At 41.8% G+C, this 18,651-nt stretch overlaps 1 protein-coding gene across 1 annotated transcript; it reads left to right on the forward strand.

The window, feature by feature from the left end:
• Positions 1–8,468: 8,468 nt before the first annotated feature.
• On the forward strand, positions 8,469–15,025 carry LOC127299988 (uncharacterized). The gene is made up of 8 exons (XM_051330053.2): positions 8,469–8,614; positions 8,716–8,918; positions 10,549–10,796; positions 11,113–11,283; positions 11,395–11,551; positions 12,498–12,637; positions 12,741–12,776; positions 13,745–15,025. The coding sequence occupies exons 2-8, from the start codon at positions 8,795–8,797 to the stop codon at positions 14,636–14,638; spliced, it is 1,770 nt and encodes a 589-aa protein (XP_051186013.1). The 5' UTR covers positions 8,469–8,614; positions 8,716–8,794; the 3' UTR covers positions 14,639–15,025.
• The last annotated feature ends 3,626 nt before the right edge of the window (positions 15,026–18,651 follow it).

Raw genomic sequence — 18,651 nt, forward strand, 5'->3', positions numbered from 1 at the left:
ACGAGGTTGATCCCCAGAACATCCTGTCTAGGGCTAGCAAATTACACCCTACGCGCCGCTGGATCCTCCAACCCTTTGTAAGGCCTAACTATTGCAGATATTAAACTAATCCTTGAAGAACAAGGAGCAACCGTAACGGATCGGATCTACTAAATAATGATCAAGCGGGGTGCCGCCCCTACACCTAAGATAGGTGTAAGGGCGGCCAGATGTATAAGGGTTGCACGACGATAGCATATGATACGAAGAACAATGCTAACCCTAACACATCTAAGATAACTACGTTGCTCGCCATCAAAAAGGCTTCAGTACGAGCAACGCATGACAACGAATAAACTTGTACTGCCTAGATCGCAAGATGCGATCTAGGCAGCATGATGCTTACCCGGAAGAAACCCTCGAGACAAGGGAGTTGGCGATGCGCCTAGATTGGTTTGTGGTGAACGTTGGTTGTTGTTTATTTCATAAACCCTAGATACATATTTATAGTCCGTAGACTTTCTAACATGGGAATAATCCCAACCGTGCACGAGACAAACTCTAACTAACCGACACGTATCCTACTATGTTACAGATACAAGGGCAAACTAGCCCAAACTTTGCATATAAGGCCGATTCACGTATATTCTTCCATGTATATTCTTCAAGCCCATCTTGATCGCGGCCCACCTCTGACTCGGTCAAATTCTGGTGATAACAGTTTCTAAGTATTGAAACACCGTTTCCCACAAGTTCTGCTACATGTTCGCTTGCTGCCATTTTTATTTCAGATTGCAATTGCTACTTATAATCATCCATATTACTTGTATTTCACTATCTCTTCGCCGAACTAGTGCACCTATACACCTGACAAGTGTATTAGGTGTGTTGGGGACACAAGAGACTTCTTGTATCTTAATTGCAGGGTTGCTTGAGAGGAATATCTCTGACCTCTACCTCCCTGAGTTCGATAAACCTTGGGTGATCCACTTAAGGGAAACTTGCTGCTGTTCTACAAACCTCTGCTCTTGGAGGCCCAACACTGTCTACAGGAATAGAAGCGTTCGTAGACATCATATGGCAGGATGACGTGGTAAGATCATTAATGATACTTAAACATGCTTAAAGTCTTGGATGGGCCGCCACATGGGGATGTGGTGATTTGACTCGTTCTCGCCGTTACTAGGACCTGAGGTTCTCGCCTTCGGAACCAAGACTGTGCGTACAACCACACGGGGCCATGGGAACCCCTTGGCCTGAACTTGCCTAGCTTACCCATGAGTCAATTAGATTGCGAATTTCATTTGGCATCCTACATGGCGAAGGCGTTGAAAGGGTTTTCAAAGGTGCATCATACAGGGTGTGGCTAGGGTGAAGGATGTTGGAGGCATTGAACCGGATCCCCTGCACACAATAACTGAGACCGCCTCGGAGAATGGCTACCTACAATGACAGAGTTCCCTAGTTAGTTTGACTGATGGAATAGGCGAAGTAAGGGAAAGATTTTGGTCGACCACCCTCTGCCGACACACCAAGGAAGTATGCTAATGTTTTGGCATTAAGAGTCGATCGTCGCGTGTGGATAAAGTTGTACACCCCTACAGGGTTACATCTTTTTGAAAAGCCGTGTCCACTGTTACGGACGACTTGGGAAAGGACGTGTTGATCATAGACAACTTTAACATAAATCGTAAAACTTGGTTTGAATGTCTGATAAGGATCCCTTCTCAGGGTATCGAGGGGGGTGATCCTAGTTGATAGGTTCAGCTGAATGATGAAAATTCGGTTGATTCAATACGATGATCGTTGTTAGACCTAGAGATATCGCTCTCTTACCCCCTTTTAAAATGATCTGACGAGCTTATGCTCCCTCTTGTTTTACAAAGGAAAACTGGCTTTCCGCAAAATAAGCTCTACATAAAGCCTCGCATACCAGCTTTGCTAAAAGGTTGTACTAAGTATTGCTGAGTCCCTGTACTCAGCTTTGCATGCTTTGTTTCAGATGAAGTTGCTCCAACAAATAGTGGTTTCTAGGTCGACATCGACGAGTAGCTTGAGATTCCCATGTGGCAGCCTGGAATCTATGGGCTAGGACGTCGCCGTTATGCTCCTAGTCTCTTAGGCTTTTTGCTATCTGGCTATTTAGAATAGCATAACTTCACTTCCGTTGATTGGTGAAATGTCAGGTCAGTGACCTCTGCTTGTAATACTTTGCTTTTCCGCTCAGTTATGAGCTTGTATTACTCTTTGAGTCGTAGAGTCACTGTTGTGTTACCGATTCTCACTCTTTAGGCCCTAGAGATATAGGTTAGGCTTATGCCAAATGGAGATCTGGGTTTGTCTAGCCCCGACCTCCAGGGTTGTCTCATTAGTATATAGAGTACCTAATTCAGTTTTACTTTCTTTCATTAACATCCTTCTCGAGAACATCTTTTTCAAAAAAGTACCATGTTCAGCAACACAAGTTTTGCCTCCTTGGTTTTGTGGAAGATGTATTCATAGATACTAAGAATACATTACAAATACCCATTCATCTTATTTTTGAATTATCCTGTAACTCAAAATTTCCATGATTTTGGATGGTTTCCTTATTTATAATGAGTGTCTGCTATTCTTTTAGATGATAACTCCAAATAATATCGGTAGCACGGTAAGAGATAATTTAGACCAAACCATATTTAGTAGAGTATGATTACAATACTTTAGACATATCAACACATTGATATATTTCAAGTAATGCAATTTGTGGAACAAATTTCATAGGTCTTGTATGCAGAAAATATAACTCAAATACTTTGTCACTTTGACCCAATCGCAGAGACTCGATTTTCATGTTACTTTATACCCTTTTTATTCTAAAATTACTTGATCCCGTTAAGCGGTTTAAGATTGTTGCCTCATTTAGCAAATACACATATTTACTTAAATCAACAATGAACTTTATGAAACAATGATATCCACTATTTGCTGAAATCCAATACATCATTATGTATGATACTCAACAATTCAACGAACATTCCATTTTACCAGAACGCGTGGTTTTATTTATGAGGCATAATTAACATGTGTCAAAAGATCAAATATCTAAAGACTTTTGTGTTTCATCAAAATGAACATACACAATGCCAATATGAATTAAACGGCAGTGTCATTCAAAACAATGTCATTATTAAGTTTGGATATCTTTTCGGCATATTTAGTGTTTCATAAATTCTTAAACTGTTATCATCGAGATTAAAATAAGAATAACTCGTTCATAACCAAAATGTGACCATAAAAGACTTTATTCATAAAAATAGGACTACTGGCTTTTCCCTGACTTATATGAATAATTTTCTCGCAAAATGCAAGACATACTAACAAGATTCACACTTATCGATTATAATTTTATCCATATAACTAATCCAGATGATAAATGTAGAGGGAGAGTGTCGTCGGCCATCAACATCTTTCTTGCTATCAACACAGACGTCTCCTCATCTCTTCCAAACAACTCCCAAGCAGTAGGTTTTGTTTTCCAATAAACAAACCAATTATCAAAATACTTATTGAACCGAGATAAGTGTTTGTAAGAAAACATTTATAACATGTGTATCATATATAACTTCTTTGTCAATGATTTCTCCTCAATTGGTTATACTTTCAGAGTTCTAAACTCAGCCATGATATCATAAAAGGTGAACACATTCTTTTCCATGATATGCCTCAAAACACAATGTTTGTAACTGGGAGGAAGTGAATGCAACACCCATCTACGACATATTTGTTTACCATTTGGTAATCCCAAACATACACAAGGCTCGTACAAAATCAATGCGTGTTTGCCGAGTGATTCTCTAAGCAGGCATTCTCTTCCAACCTAGTTGAAAGAAATTCGTCCAGACACACACAACCCTAATTCCGACTTCTGATACGAATAATACCTTGAGAGCATCAACCATATCATATGTGTTGGTGTTAAAAAACCGCACCCGCAGCTCATAATCCATGGAATAAGCATGGTGCATTAGACTACTATGAACAAGTCATGGCAAGTATGATAATCACCCTCACTCGCGGAGTCCTTGGGTTTATCTCCTAGCGGTTCTTGTATCACGTAGAGAATGTCATTACTCTTGAGGGTATTCCTCAAATGTTGGTACCAATCAATGTAGTTTGACCCATTCACTTTATAAGTTTTTTATGACGCACAAAAGAGCAAAAGGTTGATAAACACATTGGGGTATCATATGATCAACAAAGATATTTGCAAAGACATTAAGACTAGGTTCATAATTTTAAGAGTTGAAGTTATAATCAATTATGAATGAGCTCCACTAAAAACATCATCCCTAAGAATGTTTAAGTGACTACACGATCCCCATTCACTATACCTCCCCCGATCGTCATGACCATCGGCATAGTTGCAAAGGCGTACATCGGAATGTCGATCATACCATCCATGTGACTCATGCTCAATCTTTCGATCTCTCGTGTTTCGAGTCCATGTCTGTACATGCTAGGCTCGCCAAATTGATCTTAGTGTATTCACAGTGCAACGTGGCTTACACCCATTGTATGTGAACGCCGATATGTCTGACACATGATCGTCACAGCCTGCCTCACAACAAAGAACTTTCTTAGTGGTTCACACTAAAAGGGAGAATACTTTTATTGGTATTAGGTTCAGGGATCATCTTATTTAATGTTACTGTTGTGTATCTAACACTAGAAACTAACAAGATGTGCCAAAGGTATCTACATCAAATGTATTGCGTGTCACGATATGGACATTTCATTTACGCGCTGAGATCTCCATCAAGCGCTCTAGCATGGAGCCCACTTCATCGTGCCTCCAGTTGATCGACCATCATGGTGATGGACCATCACTACAACTTAGCAACAACAATCATGAACTACTTTACACCATGATGATATCATGTTGCAAGCTCCCTTGCAACATAAACTAGACGCCTCTACTTTATCTCTTGCAAATTTTACGTGGCTACTAGTGTTTTCGCGAAAGAACCGTTTCTTACCTACGAACACACAACCACAACACAGATTAGACAATTGTCTTCATTACACCCATTTCGGCGCCCTCTGTTGCAAATGCCATATCAACTAAGGTAAGAGAGATTGACATCCCAATCTGCATATATGGTACAAGTCATATATATGTCAAGCGCAGAACCAGTCTCGCGCAATAGTACGCGTAAGGTCGGTTGGGGCCGCTTCATCAAACCATGACGAGATATGAACACGTGCACACGAGAGGGTGGCAATTATAGAATCAATGTCCACATTCAACATGTGTTCCGACCGTACAATCATAACTTCGCATAGATCGGCTCTGATACCACTCTAGGGGTTCGTAGGACAAAACATAAAAAATCTAGCTCACGTACTCCGATTGCCCAGATCTATCTAGGAGTAATGCTATAACGTAAAAAGTTTCAATAACATGCCCTCATAGACCAAAATCGGTTAGTGTTCCGCTAGAACGTGGATGATGTAGTCGTACTCGTCGCCGACCTTTGGGTCGAGTTTAATCCTTGTCGCACGATGTCGAGTGCCGCAAGTGCATCACCTCGCAGGTTTCGCACATACGGTGTTGACGATGACTCCCGGACCTTTGATCGAGCCGAGTTTGCGGAAGTAGAACTTCTGGATCGGAGCGCCACCAGCACGACGACGTACTGGAGTGGAGTTGACTCCCTCCGCGCATAGCTCTTCGAGGAACGCGCGCGGGAGAGAAAATGGGAGAGAGAGGGAGAGGAGAGGCGCCTCAAGGGGACTCTCCTTTTCCCTCGAGGGGAATTATGTGCACCCTCCTCCACATCCCTCCACCTTATATAGGTAGAGGGGGAGGGAAAGGACGTGGTGGCCGGCCAAAGTGGGACAAAATGAGGGGGTGGTGTGGCCGGGCTAGGTGGCATGCGCGCACCCCCAAACCCTAGCCCAGCAAGCCCCGTTTTGGCCCATGGGGTGTCCGGCTAGCCCCCTTAATGGGCTCCCCATCCTTTTATTATTAATTAAATCAATATATTTAATATTAATTCACTTAATTAATATATAATACATATTATTGAATATACGATGATTCGAGACACCTCCCGAATCACTTCAAACACCTTTCGGATTCTCCCCAAACCCTTTTCGGTTCTCTCTCTCTCTACTCCGGTGATTTCCAAATATCTAGATTGATCTCTATGCATCACCAACCCTTAAGTGTGTTACTCTAGCGGTTAGGGAACCCTCAGACATGATCGAGACACCTCTCGAATCAATGATCAATAGCGGGATCGGGACGCCAATAATGGTCCCTGTGCTTCCATGAAGAATATCGTTGTTTGAACCATTTTTTGAGTCCTATTCCCTTTCTTACTTTGATACCAGGACTCGTTCGCGATATGATCCGCGGTATCATAATGCCTAGTTCGATCTCGTTACCGACAAGACTATTCAACTCGGTCTCGTGATATTCCGTCCTCATGACCTAGTCATACGCTGCGCAGCTTCATGGATGTAATCTCACCGAGTAGACCTAGAGTATCTATTAGTCACGCGGATGAACAAATCATGATCTTGACACGTACGCCTCAGCCTACCTCTTCAAACCCGAGAACACTTTTATGATGTCCCAATTATGGTGTGATGATTGATGCACTCAAAGCAGCCTTGATGACGATTAGATATGATCTCACGGTCTAAGAATTAGGTCACTACGCTTTCATAAATATCGCGACGTGAACTTTTGTGACTTGATCGTGTTGCAATACTTATATCCAATCAATGATATGATCCCATTGTCAATTGACATACATGCCCATGACCGGGAAACCTCGATCATCATATGATCGCAATGAGCTAGTTCCCATAAATTCTCACTAGAGACCCTGATTTGTTTGCATACCACACATGCATCAATATTTTCAATTGACACACCTATAGCATGGCAAACAACTAATATGAACCTAATCGAAAATGCCCTTTTGACCCAGGTGCATATGCTCCCTTTACACAAAAAACAAATTTCAAAATATTTAAAAATTGGGAGAAATTTTTTAGCCCCTATATCTTCACATTCTATGTTATCACTTATAGTTTCATAGTAAAATTATAATTTTTGTGACCTTGTGCAAAAAAGACAAACAAATGCCTAGTAAAAAGTATATTTTAGCATTGGTTTTTATCTTTTTTTTTTGCACGAGCCTCGTAACAACTCGTTTGTCCCGAAATGACTTCATGAACACATATAATGTTGAGATGTAAGCGTAACATTTGTTTTGATATTTTTAAATATGTTTAAAGTGTATTTTAAATAAAGGGAGCATCGCATCCGGAACAAAAGCATCATGTCTGACCTTAATGAGATATAGTAATAAACTCCTTTATTATTTGCCTCTGGGCACTATATCCAACACCGTTGGACGAGACATCAGGCCTCCAGAACCCCATCTCTTGTAATCCTGTACGGGAGGGAGGCGATAAATCTTTTGGGGAGCACTCTAGCGCGACTTCTAGCTTCTTCATCACGAACGTCAACACAGACAACGACAACTTCTTCCGCAACATGACTTCTTTCTGGACATCAACAACATGTTTGGTGACATGGCTCTTAATAGAGACAATGCCAACGTTTGGTTGCTCTTATGGAGTGTATGTACTCTTACCTTGTACCTCTGAAGTTCCGCTTCAAACACTGTTTTTAGCAATATGTTTAGACTTGTTGTTGCGTAATATGTTGTTCCTAGCAATCTGTTTAGATTTGTTGCTTATTTATTCCATGATGATTTGCATGACTAATTTAGTCTCAACGAATTTAATCATGTTTTATCTACTGATTTCATGGATTAAATCATGGAAAAAATTGATAATATGTCCAACATCTCCATATCTATGTGCCCTTTTTTTATTCTGCTACCCGGTATGGTTTGTTTTCTTATTGATGGTCGATTTTTTTTAGCCTAGATACGATGAGGAATTAACTAGTATTTGTTAACCATGTATGTAAAATCTTATTGAGTTAAGCATGGTTTGGTTGTGATGTCTAATCTCTATGAGGAATGGAAGAGCCATCTTGGTGTGATGCTAGTAACAAACCTAAAGTTATTCCCTCAGATCCATAATATCGTGAGTTTAATTTAACTTAAACAATTTTGTTTGAAACAAAGCCACAACAATTACTAAGAATTGTAGAGAGTATAACATATTACCCGTAATGTGTATACAAACACCGTTAACGTGTTCGAGGCATATTTCCAAAGTTCACGAGTGAAGTCTTATCACACAACTGGTATCTAGACAAAAACCCGTAACCAAAAGTAGACGGTTCTAAATAGTGTCGTAGACGCATTTCCATAGTTCACAAGATTAATCATGTCTATCTCCCCAGTATACTTTTGCAATTATTTGCTCCTTATTTTAATAAAAGAAAACCTTAAATCCTGGATTTTGTAGCAGCTTCATCATCATCATCAGCAAAGAAAAGGCAGAAAAACTCCCCAAAAGGGGAAGGAATACACACACCCACAGAGAAACCACCCCAAAACCAGAGGAAACCCTTTCGTCTCGCCCAGCCCCGCCCTTCCCCTTCCCCTCCCCATCTCTTCCCCATCGCCGGCAAATTCAAGCTCCGGAGCTCGCAACCGTGGTGCGCACCTCTCTCCCTAGGATCTCCGATAAGCTCCTCGTTCACCTCAGCTTTCCGGGATTTCTGATATGTATTTTTGTCCGCGATTTTTCTGCGCCAAGATTGGCTCGATCTTGCCCGCCCAGGAAGTACATATTCCTCTAGGGTTTAGCGGCTCCGCGACGGAGCGGAGCCTTCGTGATGGCGGCCACGAAGGCTGATGCCAAGGCGGAGCCGACTGGCGGCGGCGGCGGCGGCTCGTTCACGGAGGAGAGGCTCTCCGATAAGCTTGATAAGCTCAGCAGCTCTGCTGCGAGCATCCAGAGTATCCTTCTTTCAATCTATTTTGGAACGTATTTTACCGCACGCTAGGAAATTCAGCAGCGTAGCTTGTGGTTTCTCGTGCTCGTAGTCTTGCTTGATTCAGTATTCTGGTGAAATAGAGCCCTAAACTGCAATGTGGAAGAGTAACAAACAAACTAACCTGGAATGTACCGTTCCCTGCACCATTTTACTGGTTAATTTGCACGGTCTTCTTTTCCACATAGATTTGTATTTATTGCTTGTTGGTGTACACGAGTGGAACTCATAAGACTGAACGTGTGTATTAGGTTACCTGACTAATATCGCCTGTCCTTCGTGAACCGTTATTTTGGTCATGTATCTTCTCGGGCTTCTTATATGAGAATTAGTTCTGTGTATTTGTCTATTTGAAATGTATTTAAATGAGCCTGGGCACATGTTTTGTTTGTTCGATTAGTTTTGTGGTGTATCAAGTTTGTGTCAGATTTGTTGGTCTGGAAAAAGTTTGTGTTATAATTTCGGCTTGTTAACTACTTGTGTTTGTACTGTCAATGCTTTGTTTCCGCTATTGTTTTTAGTCCCGGGATAAAGATGTTTGGCACTCTGCCTTTAGTGATGGTTTCTACACGAAATGAAACGTGATGGCAGGAACTCCTAGGACTCTAAATTGCTGTGCAGTACTCTAGGTTACCTGGGCTTGTCATAGCTTGGTTAGCAAATTAAGCCAGCGCAATTATTGATACGTTGTCGCTTCCTTTAATATGGGATTGAAGTACAAATCTGGTTCGAAAGATCAAACTAGTTCCTTCTGCTTGCCAGTCGACCTACCCCACCCCACTTGGTTAGTTGCTTGAACAATCTTTGTGGTGTTTTTTCTGATGGTATGTATCTATAATGTGTCAAAAACAGATTAAAGTTGCATTTTACTGCACTGATCCATTCTATTCGCAAAGCATCTCAACTTTCTTTAATGTTGTTGATGAATGAACCAGTTCGGTGAATTATATCTCAGTTACACAAACTACAATAGGCAATTGTTGGAAAAGGAATACTTGGAGTTTGAGCATGAAGAGAGCATTCATCATGTAGATGCTTTCCCATATGGACTATAAAAATGTGGATCATAAGATTGTTTGCATGTCTTTGTGCTTGTTTCTTATGTAAGGAAGGATTGGCATGACATGCTATATGCTACGTTATACTCAAGTAATATTTGTCTATCAATATCAAACTTGTAATAAAATCTTGTGAAGTTACCAAAGTGTGTTTCTTGCAAATGCTTCAATCATTTTCTTAAGCATAATATTCCCTCCTTTTAGGTCCTCAGGTATTAAATATGCAAGAACATTAATTATCAAAGTCGAACTGCGTGATTAAATTGCAGTATATTAACATGTGATTGACTGGGTTGCAGATCTAGCCTATATTAACATGTGGATGTATGAGTATATATCCCATTTTCTTATATGATGGTATATTCAGCTTGGATTTATGTACATTGTGTGCTCTTATCATGTCTTCATATCACATTGTTTGATCGCTTCCTTTCTGGAGTATCAAATATCAACTTAATTTATTTGCTTCCTCTTATCCTATGGCCGTACAATATATACTGCCTTGGCTTGTCTATTGTATTCCTTTATTCAAAGCAGCACTTTCAAATTGGTGCATATTTCATCGGAGGAGAGCCAAAAGGGTTGTCGATACATGGGAGAAGCAGTTTAATAATGCAACAACTGATAAGAAAGTGTCTTTCCTGTATCTGTCAAATGACATCCTGCAAAATAGCAAACGCAAGGGAAGTGAATTTGTGAATGAGTTCTGGAGGGTTCTTCCTGGGTTACTGAAAGATTTCTATGAAAATGGGGGACAAAATGGAAAGAAAGTGGTGGCAAGACTAGTAAGTTGCTTTTCTTTCATAATTAATTTCCTGCAATCCAGAAAGCCTATTTGTTCTCTAGGTTTGTCCAGGAACACTGAGGGGTGAAAATGTGTTGGTGCCATCATCGTGCCACAGTTACCATGACTTACATGTTTTGGCGAAGTATTATAATGCATATCCTGCTGTTGTTTTATGTTATGTGATTCATCTATTATCCTTATATTCTGACTAAGTGACCAAAATTACCTTTTGTGGTGAATTTAAGAAATGAATTGATTAATGTGATTGCAAGGCCATAAAGTAACTTCTCAATTTTGTTGGTTTGTATCTACAGATAGGGATTTGGGATGAGCGGAAAGTTTTTGGAACGCGCAGTGAAAGTCTGAAAGACATTCTTGGTGATAACCCCCCTATATTGAATAAAAACGACACAAGTTCAAATCCTACCTCCAAGCCCTCTTCAGTTTCAAAATGTGCTCAGAAGGATCTGAGTCCAATAATAAAAGTAAATTTCCCTCCAGTGAAAGATTTTTTGTTCCTTGTTCTTACATTGATTCAGTATGTTGGGATGAATTTGAGAGTGACATCTCTTCTTGCTGTTTGTCTTTCACTGTAGAAACTAACTGTTAGCGGGATGCCTGAAAAGATAATAACTGCGTACCAATCTGTATTTGATCAACATTTTGACGAAGACACGGCTTTAAACAAATGTAAGACTACCGTGAGTGCTTTGGAGAAGATGGATAAAGATGTAGATGAGGCTTGTACTAATGGTAAGGATTTTGCTTGCTTCGCTAGTTCTGAATATTAGGGACAACCGACTGCCATTGTGGAATGTTTCTATTTTTATTTCTTACGCTCTGTTATCTTGTTGTATCTTGTGTCATACTACCTCCATCGCAAAGCTTAAGGCTTATATTTTTTTTGAAAATTGAAACCAAGTAAAGTTTGACCAAACTTTTAGAAGAATCTATCAACAAATATAATATTTTGTAGATACCATACGAAAATATATTTCATTATCTATCTAATGATATTGATTTTGTATTTTTCCTGTTAATGATTTTTGGTAAAAACTTAGTCAAACTTGACATAGTTTGACTTTCTAAAAATAATATAAGCCTTAAGCTTTGGGATGGAGGTAGTAGTTGTTACAGTATATCTGACATCCAGTTCCACCATTATTTTAAGCTATTTAGTAGGTGTTCTTGAGAGAAAAAAAGGAACTGAGAGAATCTGTCCATTGATGAATCATCATAATGTCATGATCACGTGGGCACATTAAATGGAAGAAACAATATCAGACGTACATTATCTGATGTCATAAGTGATGGTCCATGCATCTGTATTCCTTTATTACATCACATCCAGACGCTTTGCATGCTGTTATGCATCAAAATAATAGTTGTCTATTCTGTCATAATTATGGTGTGCATGCTAATATCAGATTCAAAATATCTTTCCCATGTTTTAGCATACAAAATTAGGCTCATATTAATTGTTACCTACCATGTTTTGGAGCTAATCACCTCTGAAAATTTGGAACCCAAATTTACACTGGATTTCTATGTCTCCAAAGTAAGAAGGAAATGGACATGAAAAGGTTCTGATGCTTTTGATATTATAATACAATGTGGCATTATAAAACGATTCCACTTTGATCTCCTGAGAGTAAGTATCCGATATTTAGTACTAATGCTCAAGTTATTTTTCCCATAGATATCCAGCAAGCGTCGTCACTGATTTCCAAGCTTCAGGAACAGGAAGCAGATCTGAAGCAGTGCATTGAGCAACTTGAAAGTGTTGATGCGGCCAGAATAACCCTGATCAATCACCTAAAAGAAGCTCTTAGTGAACAGGTCCTTAGCACCTTTCTTATCATCTTCCAAATATTCTATCCTGAATGCAAATTATCTAGCTTACAAACAAAGCTTTATATTCCTTTTTGTTTATTTGTAACAGGAAATAAAGTCAGAGCTTCTCCGCAATCAGTTGCAAGTAAGTAATATTCTCATACCTTCTTACTTGTTATTGTCCTTTTTTTTCTGTCATGAACTCTTGATCTTTCCTAGGAAATGACATCCAAGGTTGGTATTTTCTCTGATGCTTTTGCTGTTATTGCCCAAATAGAAGCGGGATGTTTGTTAGGTTAAATGCATGATTGTGTTGTGCATTTTATTGGTTTCATCAGATCCTCATTATGGTTCGAGCCATTTCTCCATCTTGTGATAATCTGGGTGCCATTCTTGAAACTTGATGCTGTATAAGAGCCCCATGATAGTGAACATATCTAGCGTTTTCCTGTATGAGTTGAAGTTGTTTACATATTTCTGGATGAGTATTGAGTTGACTGATAAAGAAAAGAACATAGGAAACACATTTAGAGTGTAGACGCACAGCACATGCACATGTGCAAAGTGAATCCTCTGATATAATTGTATTGCTTAAAGCGTTGAACTCTCTAATGAGTTAGGTAGCAACTACTGAATCTGCGGTAGAGTTCAGCCTTATAATGGAAGGGAGTGGGCTAACCATGGTCTGATTGTGCAAGTGCGTACAGATGTTGACTGACATATTTAGTGTCCCACCTGTAAATCTGCCTCTCACAGCTCTTAAGCTCCCATTGTCACCCTGAGGCTTTTTCAATACAACAAGCCACTTCCCATTAGATTGCTTCCTGTTCCAACAATTTAATTGACATGTGCCGTAGAAAAATGGGGCCGTAGTCATATTTTGCTGTACCAGTTACAGGTTCTTATGAGCTGCGAAGATGACCAGCTTGTATTAGACAGCTCAGTGGTTCTCTTGGGTGGTATATGCTTAAATGTTGACAATCCAAACATGTACCTTCTCTATGTATGTTGTATCCATTTCTATTCTTTTCAGTTATTGGTGGAGTTTTTCTATGTGGTTACGGTTAACTTTCTTAAGCATTGCTTGCGGCTAATCAGAGTTGATTGACACAGGTTGCTCGAGCAGAGGCTGAACATGCCGTGCAACTAAGACAGCGATTTGGTAGTGCTCATGTCACTAGTGGGGCATGGTCTACTTCTAGTACACTCATGACTACGACTCCTTCAGAGCAAACTGCAGCGATGATGCAGAATGCAGTAATAAGCCCAATATCTCCCCAGTATCAACTACCGCATCTGTCAACCTCACTCTCTGCTACAGCCAGTACTGCAGGCGATGAGCCCAAGAAAACAGCAGCAGCAATGGCAGATAAACTTGCATCTTTGTCATCTCCAGAGCAGGTGCTCTCCTCCATTTTGGCCTCCTTTGCTGCAGAACAAGCTGCTTCCATGAGTGGTGGCTCACCTTCTATAGAGCTCTCTGAAGCGCCTCCAGGCTTCCCGACACCAAAGAGGCCTAGAATCGAGAATCACACGGAGGCCGGTGATATGGGTGCTCCCACTTTCTATGGGCAATTGCAACAGGCACAACAGAATGGAGCACCACCTACTTCTCTTGCAGGCATGCAGCCATTGGCGCAGATAAATCAAGCACCAGGTTCATTTGTACCACCTCCCCCTCCACTGCCACCTGCCCTGCCGTCACTTCTGCAGCAGTTCAGTCAAAATGCTGGAGGAATGTTTGGAATGGGGGGAGCTTTCGGGATGATGGCTAGCTCTATGCCACCTCCACTGCCCAACATGCCACCTCCACTGCCCAACATGCCGCCTCCACCTCCTCTTTCACCAGCCCAGAATCAGAGCCAGAGCCAGAGCCAGAGCCAGCAGCAGCAGTCTCCACAGGCACCGCAGCAATCTCCAACATCAAGCGGTTTCTTTCCATCACCAGGCATGGGGTTCTTCCCTCCAGTTCAGATGCAGCAATCGCCTTCAGTCCAGCGGCAATGATCACATAGGAATCGTCAGGTCAAAAAGGTGGCACCTTTGTGCTAATTTTGTATATTAAGCAATAGTTGCAGAGTGTTAGTTGGCAGGTCCGGAGGCAAGCAAGAACATCAATGCCTAGAATTCGAAAGGTTTGTAGTATAGGCTTTGTGGTTTGTGTGATGTATAACTAATAACTGTTTTTTTTTGTATGGGGAGGTTGGTCATATGGAGTAGTAGTTAGACTCTTCTTCGTTGTTCCATATAGTAGCTCCTTAATTAGTCTTGCGGCAAACAAATATTGTTACTTGAAGAGTTGCCCGGATGATGAAACATTGGGCTCCTCAACTTGAGAACTTAGCAGTGGTTTGGAACAGATGTTATAGACATATAGTTCTCATAGATCCATGATAGATCATCATTTTTTGTTTAATATAAGTATTAGCATTTGATTTACATTTATTGATTTGATATAATATTTCATTTAATATATTGTTTCTCGTACAAGTTTTCTGTTTATCTTAGGTTGCTTCGTTTTGAGGTTGTGGATGCACTGCCAATTGAGAGTAGGTAATGGCAATTCAAGAGAGCTGAAATTAGCAAAACATGGTGAAAGAGCGATGATTCAAGAGTTAAAATTGGGGAAACTTGAGTGCAGGAAATCCATGGGGAACAGTTTCATTGCTGTAGGAAATCTAGAAAACCCAAGATTTACATGCTGAACTTTGAGCTAAACAAAAAATACAAAACTTGCTCATACCTAGTTAGTAGCTATACAAAAGGCTGATGACATAGCTAGCTAGCTATCTGACGATGGACTAACTAATTCTTCCCGGGATTAGGTATCTTCTTAGGCACCGGCTTGTTGCCGGCGTTGAACTCCACATTCGGCTTGGATTTAGCCGCCGCGGCCGCCGCGCGACGGACATCGAAGGAGTTGGTGGCCGTGGCGCCGCTCGGCTGCAGCAGCAATCTCCTGGCCGTGGGACGACGACGCATGGGGACTCCTGCTGCAGCAATGCCGGTCGTCGTCGGCGCTGGTGCGGCTGCGGCGTTGGTGCCCGGAAGGAGGAGCTGGAGCAAGAAGATGGTAGAGATGAGGAGGAGGAGCGCGCTGCGTGGAGCCATGATGATCTACGAGTTGGAGTTGATAGATGAGAGTGTCGTGTGTATCTTTATGCGTTGGCCATCACACTCTCGGTAGCGGCTAGCTACTTGGCGGGAAGGAACGTGCAGAGAACATGTTCTCCATTCTTTTCTTTTTTGGCCGTAGAATGGAGGAGGGAGGAGGAGTCATGAGGCATATAGAAACGTGTCACCACGAGGTCTGGATCCAGTTTCTCGAATAAAATCTCGTGTGGAACCTAGTGTAGCTTCTCTTTCTGACTCGAGTCCGGTGTGCGGCTGTCGCGCCGCGTCTGGTCAAAGGAACCAGCTTAACTACAGTTCGTCCGGAAAAAAATGGCTGACGTCTAGAATTACACTCCCTACGTACATTGTTCACTGTTTTAAGATGTTTTATATAGTATTTCAATTCACTGTAGAATAGATATAAATCGAAATGTGAACCTACAAACTGAAGATATGCATGGCATTTTCGAAAAACCCTAAAATATCTTATAATAGCGAACAAAGGGAGTCGTAAACAACAACACTAAGTGAAAGTCCCATCACTGGTGGAAAAAGGGCCTTCCATCCAGCCCCATTAGTCCCCAAATATTTCGAACCATGACTAATAGGACCTTTAGTCGCGGTTCGGGAGGCGAACCGCGACCAAAGGCCTGAGCCCATGGCGCTCGCTGGCCATCTGGTGCACGTGAGGGGCTTTAGTCGCGGTTGGCCAGGCCAACCGCGACTAAAGGCCTTCGGGCACCTTTAGTCACGGTTTGCCAGGCCAACCGCGACTAAAGCCCCTCCCCTATATATACCCATCCAAAGCAGCCAAAGACTTAGCCATTTGGAGCCATTCTCTTCACAAACTTCACAAGGGGGTGTTAGGTTTGCTTTTGGTTCCTCTTATGCACACAAGGTGTTTGATGAAATGCCCCAAGAGCATGAAACAAACATGAAATGAAGTGTCGGAGCCACGCTTGAGCTTCCTCATTTATTTTTTCCTCCTCGATCGCGGTTAGCAACTTGAACCTTTCATGTGTCATTGATAAAATATGCATATGTGTGTAGTTCATTGTTTAATTTCTATTGTTTGTAGTTAGTTAATTAGTTTAACAAATGCATGATGGTTAATTATATATTTTATATTATAATAATGCAGATGAATCGGTAATGGATGTACGGTAACCGACTCTCCGGCGAGTTCACTACGGGTTTGAAAGATTTCCTCGTAGTGGCTAATGCGAACAAGCAGGGGGGTTTTGTTATCTGTCCATGTGTTGCCTGTAAGAATCAGAAGAGTTACTCTTCCTCAAGAGATGTTCACATGCACCTGCTTCGGCAGGGTTTCATGCCAAGCTATAATTGTTGGACCAAGCATGGAGAAAGAGGGGTTATAATGGAAGAAGATGAAGAAGGGGATGATTTCATCGATGACAACTATCTTGATCATTTCGGTGATACTTTCATGGAGGATGCTGAAGGTGGGGAAGGTGAAGGGGGAGGTGAAGAAGAGGCACGTGATGAGCCCGTTGATGATCTTGGTCGGACCATTCATGATGCACGGAGAAGCTGCGAAACTGAAAAGGAGAGGGAGAATTTGGATCGCATGTTAGAGGATCACAAAAAGTCGCTGTACCCCGGATGCGATAATGGTCTGAAAAAGCTAGGCTGCACACTGGATTTGCTGAAATGGAAGGCACAGGAAGGTGTAGCTGACTCAGGATTTGAAAACTTGCTGAAAATGTTGAAGAATATGTTTCCAAAGAATAACGAGTTGCCCGCCGGTACGTACGAAGCAAATAAGGTTGTCTGCCCTCTAGGTTTAGAGGTTCTGAAGATACATGCATGCATCAACGACTGCATCCTCTACCGCGGTGAATACGAGAATTTGAATGAATGCCCGGTATGCACTGCATTGCGTTATAAGATCAGAGGCGATGACCCCGGTGACGATGTTGAGGGCCGAAACCCGGAAGAGGGTTCCCGCCAAGGTGATGTGGTATGCTCCTATAATACCACGGTTGAAACGTCTGTTCGGGAACAAAGAGCATGCCAAGTTGTTGCGATGGCACAAAGAGGACCGTAAGTCGGACGGGCAGTTGAGACACCCCGCAGATGGAACGCAATGGAGAAAGATCGACAGAGAGTTCAAAGATTTTGCAGCTGACGCAAGGAACATAAGATTTGGTCTAAGTACAGATGGCATGAATCCTTTTGGCGAGCAGAGCTCCAGCCATAGCACCTGGCCCGTGACTCTATGCATCTACAACCTTCCTCCTTGGTTGTGCATGAAGCGGAAGTTCATTATGATGCCAGTGCTCATCCATGGTCCGAAGCAACCCGGCAACAACATCGATGTGTACCTAAGGCCATTAGTTGATGAACTTTTACAGTTGTGGGGCAGACCTAGTGTACGTGTGTGGGATGAGCACAAAGAAGAGGAATTTGACCTACGAGCGTTGCTTTTCGTAACCATCAACGATTGGCCTACTCTTAGTAACCTTTCCGGACTGTCAAATAAGGGATACAATGCATGCACGCACTGCTTACATGAGACTGAAAGTGTATATTTGCCAAATTGTAAGAAGAACGTGTACCTTGGGCATCGCCGATTTCTTCCGAAAATTCATCCAGTAAGAAAGAAAGCCAAGCATTACAACGGCAAGGCAGATCACCGGCGAAGCTGCGAACGCATCGGTGCTGAGGTATTTGATATGATCAAGGATTTGAAAGTCATCTTTGGAAAGGGTCTGGCGGACAATCGGTTCCGCAGGAGCCGACGGCGCACCCATGTGGAAGAAGAAATCTATATTCAGGGAGCTAGAATATTGGAAAGTCCTAGATGTCCGCTCTGCAATCGACGTGATGCATGTTACGAAGAATATTTGCGTGAACCTCCTAAGCTTCTTGGGCGTGTATGGGAA

The sequence above is a fragment of the Lolium perenne genome, chromosome 5 (genome assembly GCF_019359855.2).
Source record: "Lolium perenne isolate Kyuss_39 chromosome 5, Kyuss_2.0, whole genome shotgun sequence".
Classification (NCBI taxonomy): Eukaryota; Viridiplantae; Streptophyta; class Magnoliopsida; order Poales; family Poaceae; genus Lolium; species Lolium perenne.

Excerpts from the sequence above, each read along its gene's own strand:
- LOC127299988 (XM_051330053.2), top strand. The coding sequence starts at position 8,795 with ATGGCGGCCACGAAGGCTGATGCCAAGGCGGAGCCGACTGGCGGCGGC. Across the intron at positions 11,284-11,394 it reads ATCTGAGTCCAATAATAAAA|AAACTAACTGTTAGCGGGAT; the intron begins GTAAATTTCCCT and ends CTTTCACTGTAG. Across the intron at positions 12,777-13,744 it reads TTCTCCGCAATCAGTTGCAA|GTTGCTCGAGCAGAGGCTGA; the intron begins GTAAGTAATATT and ends TGATTGACACAG.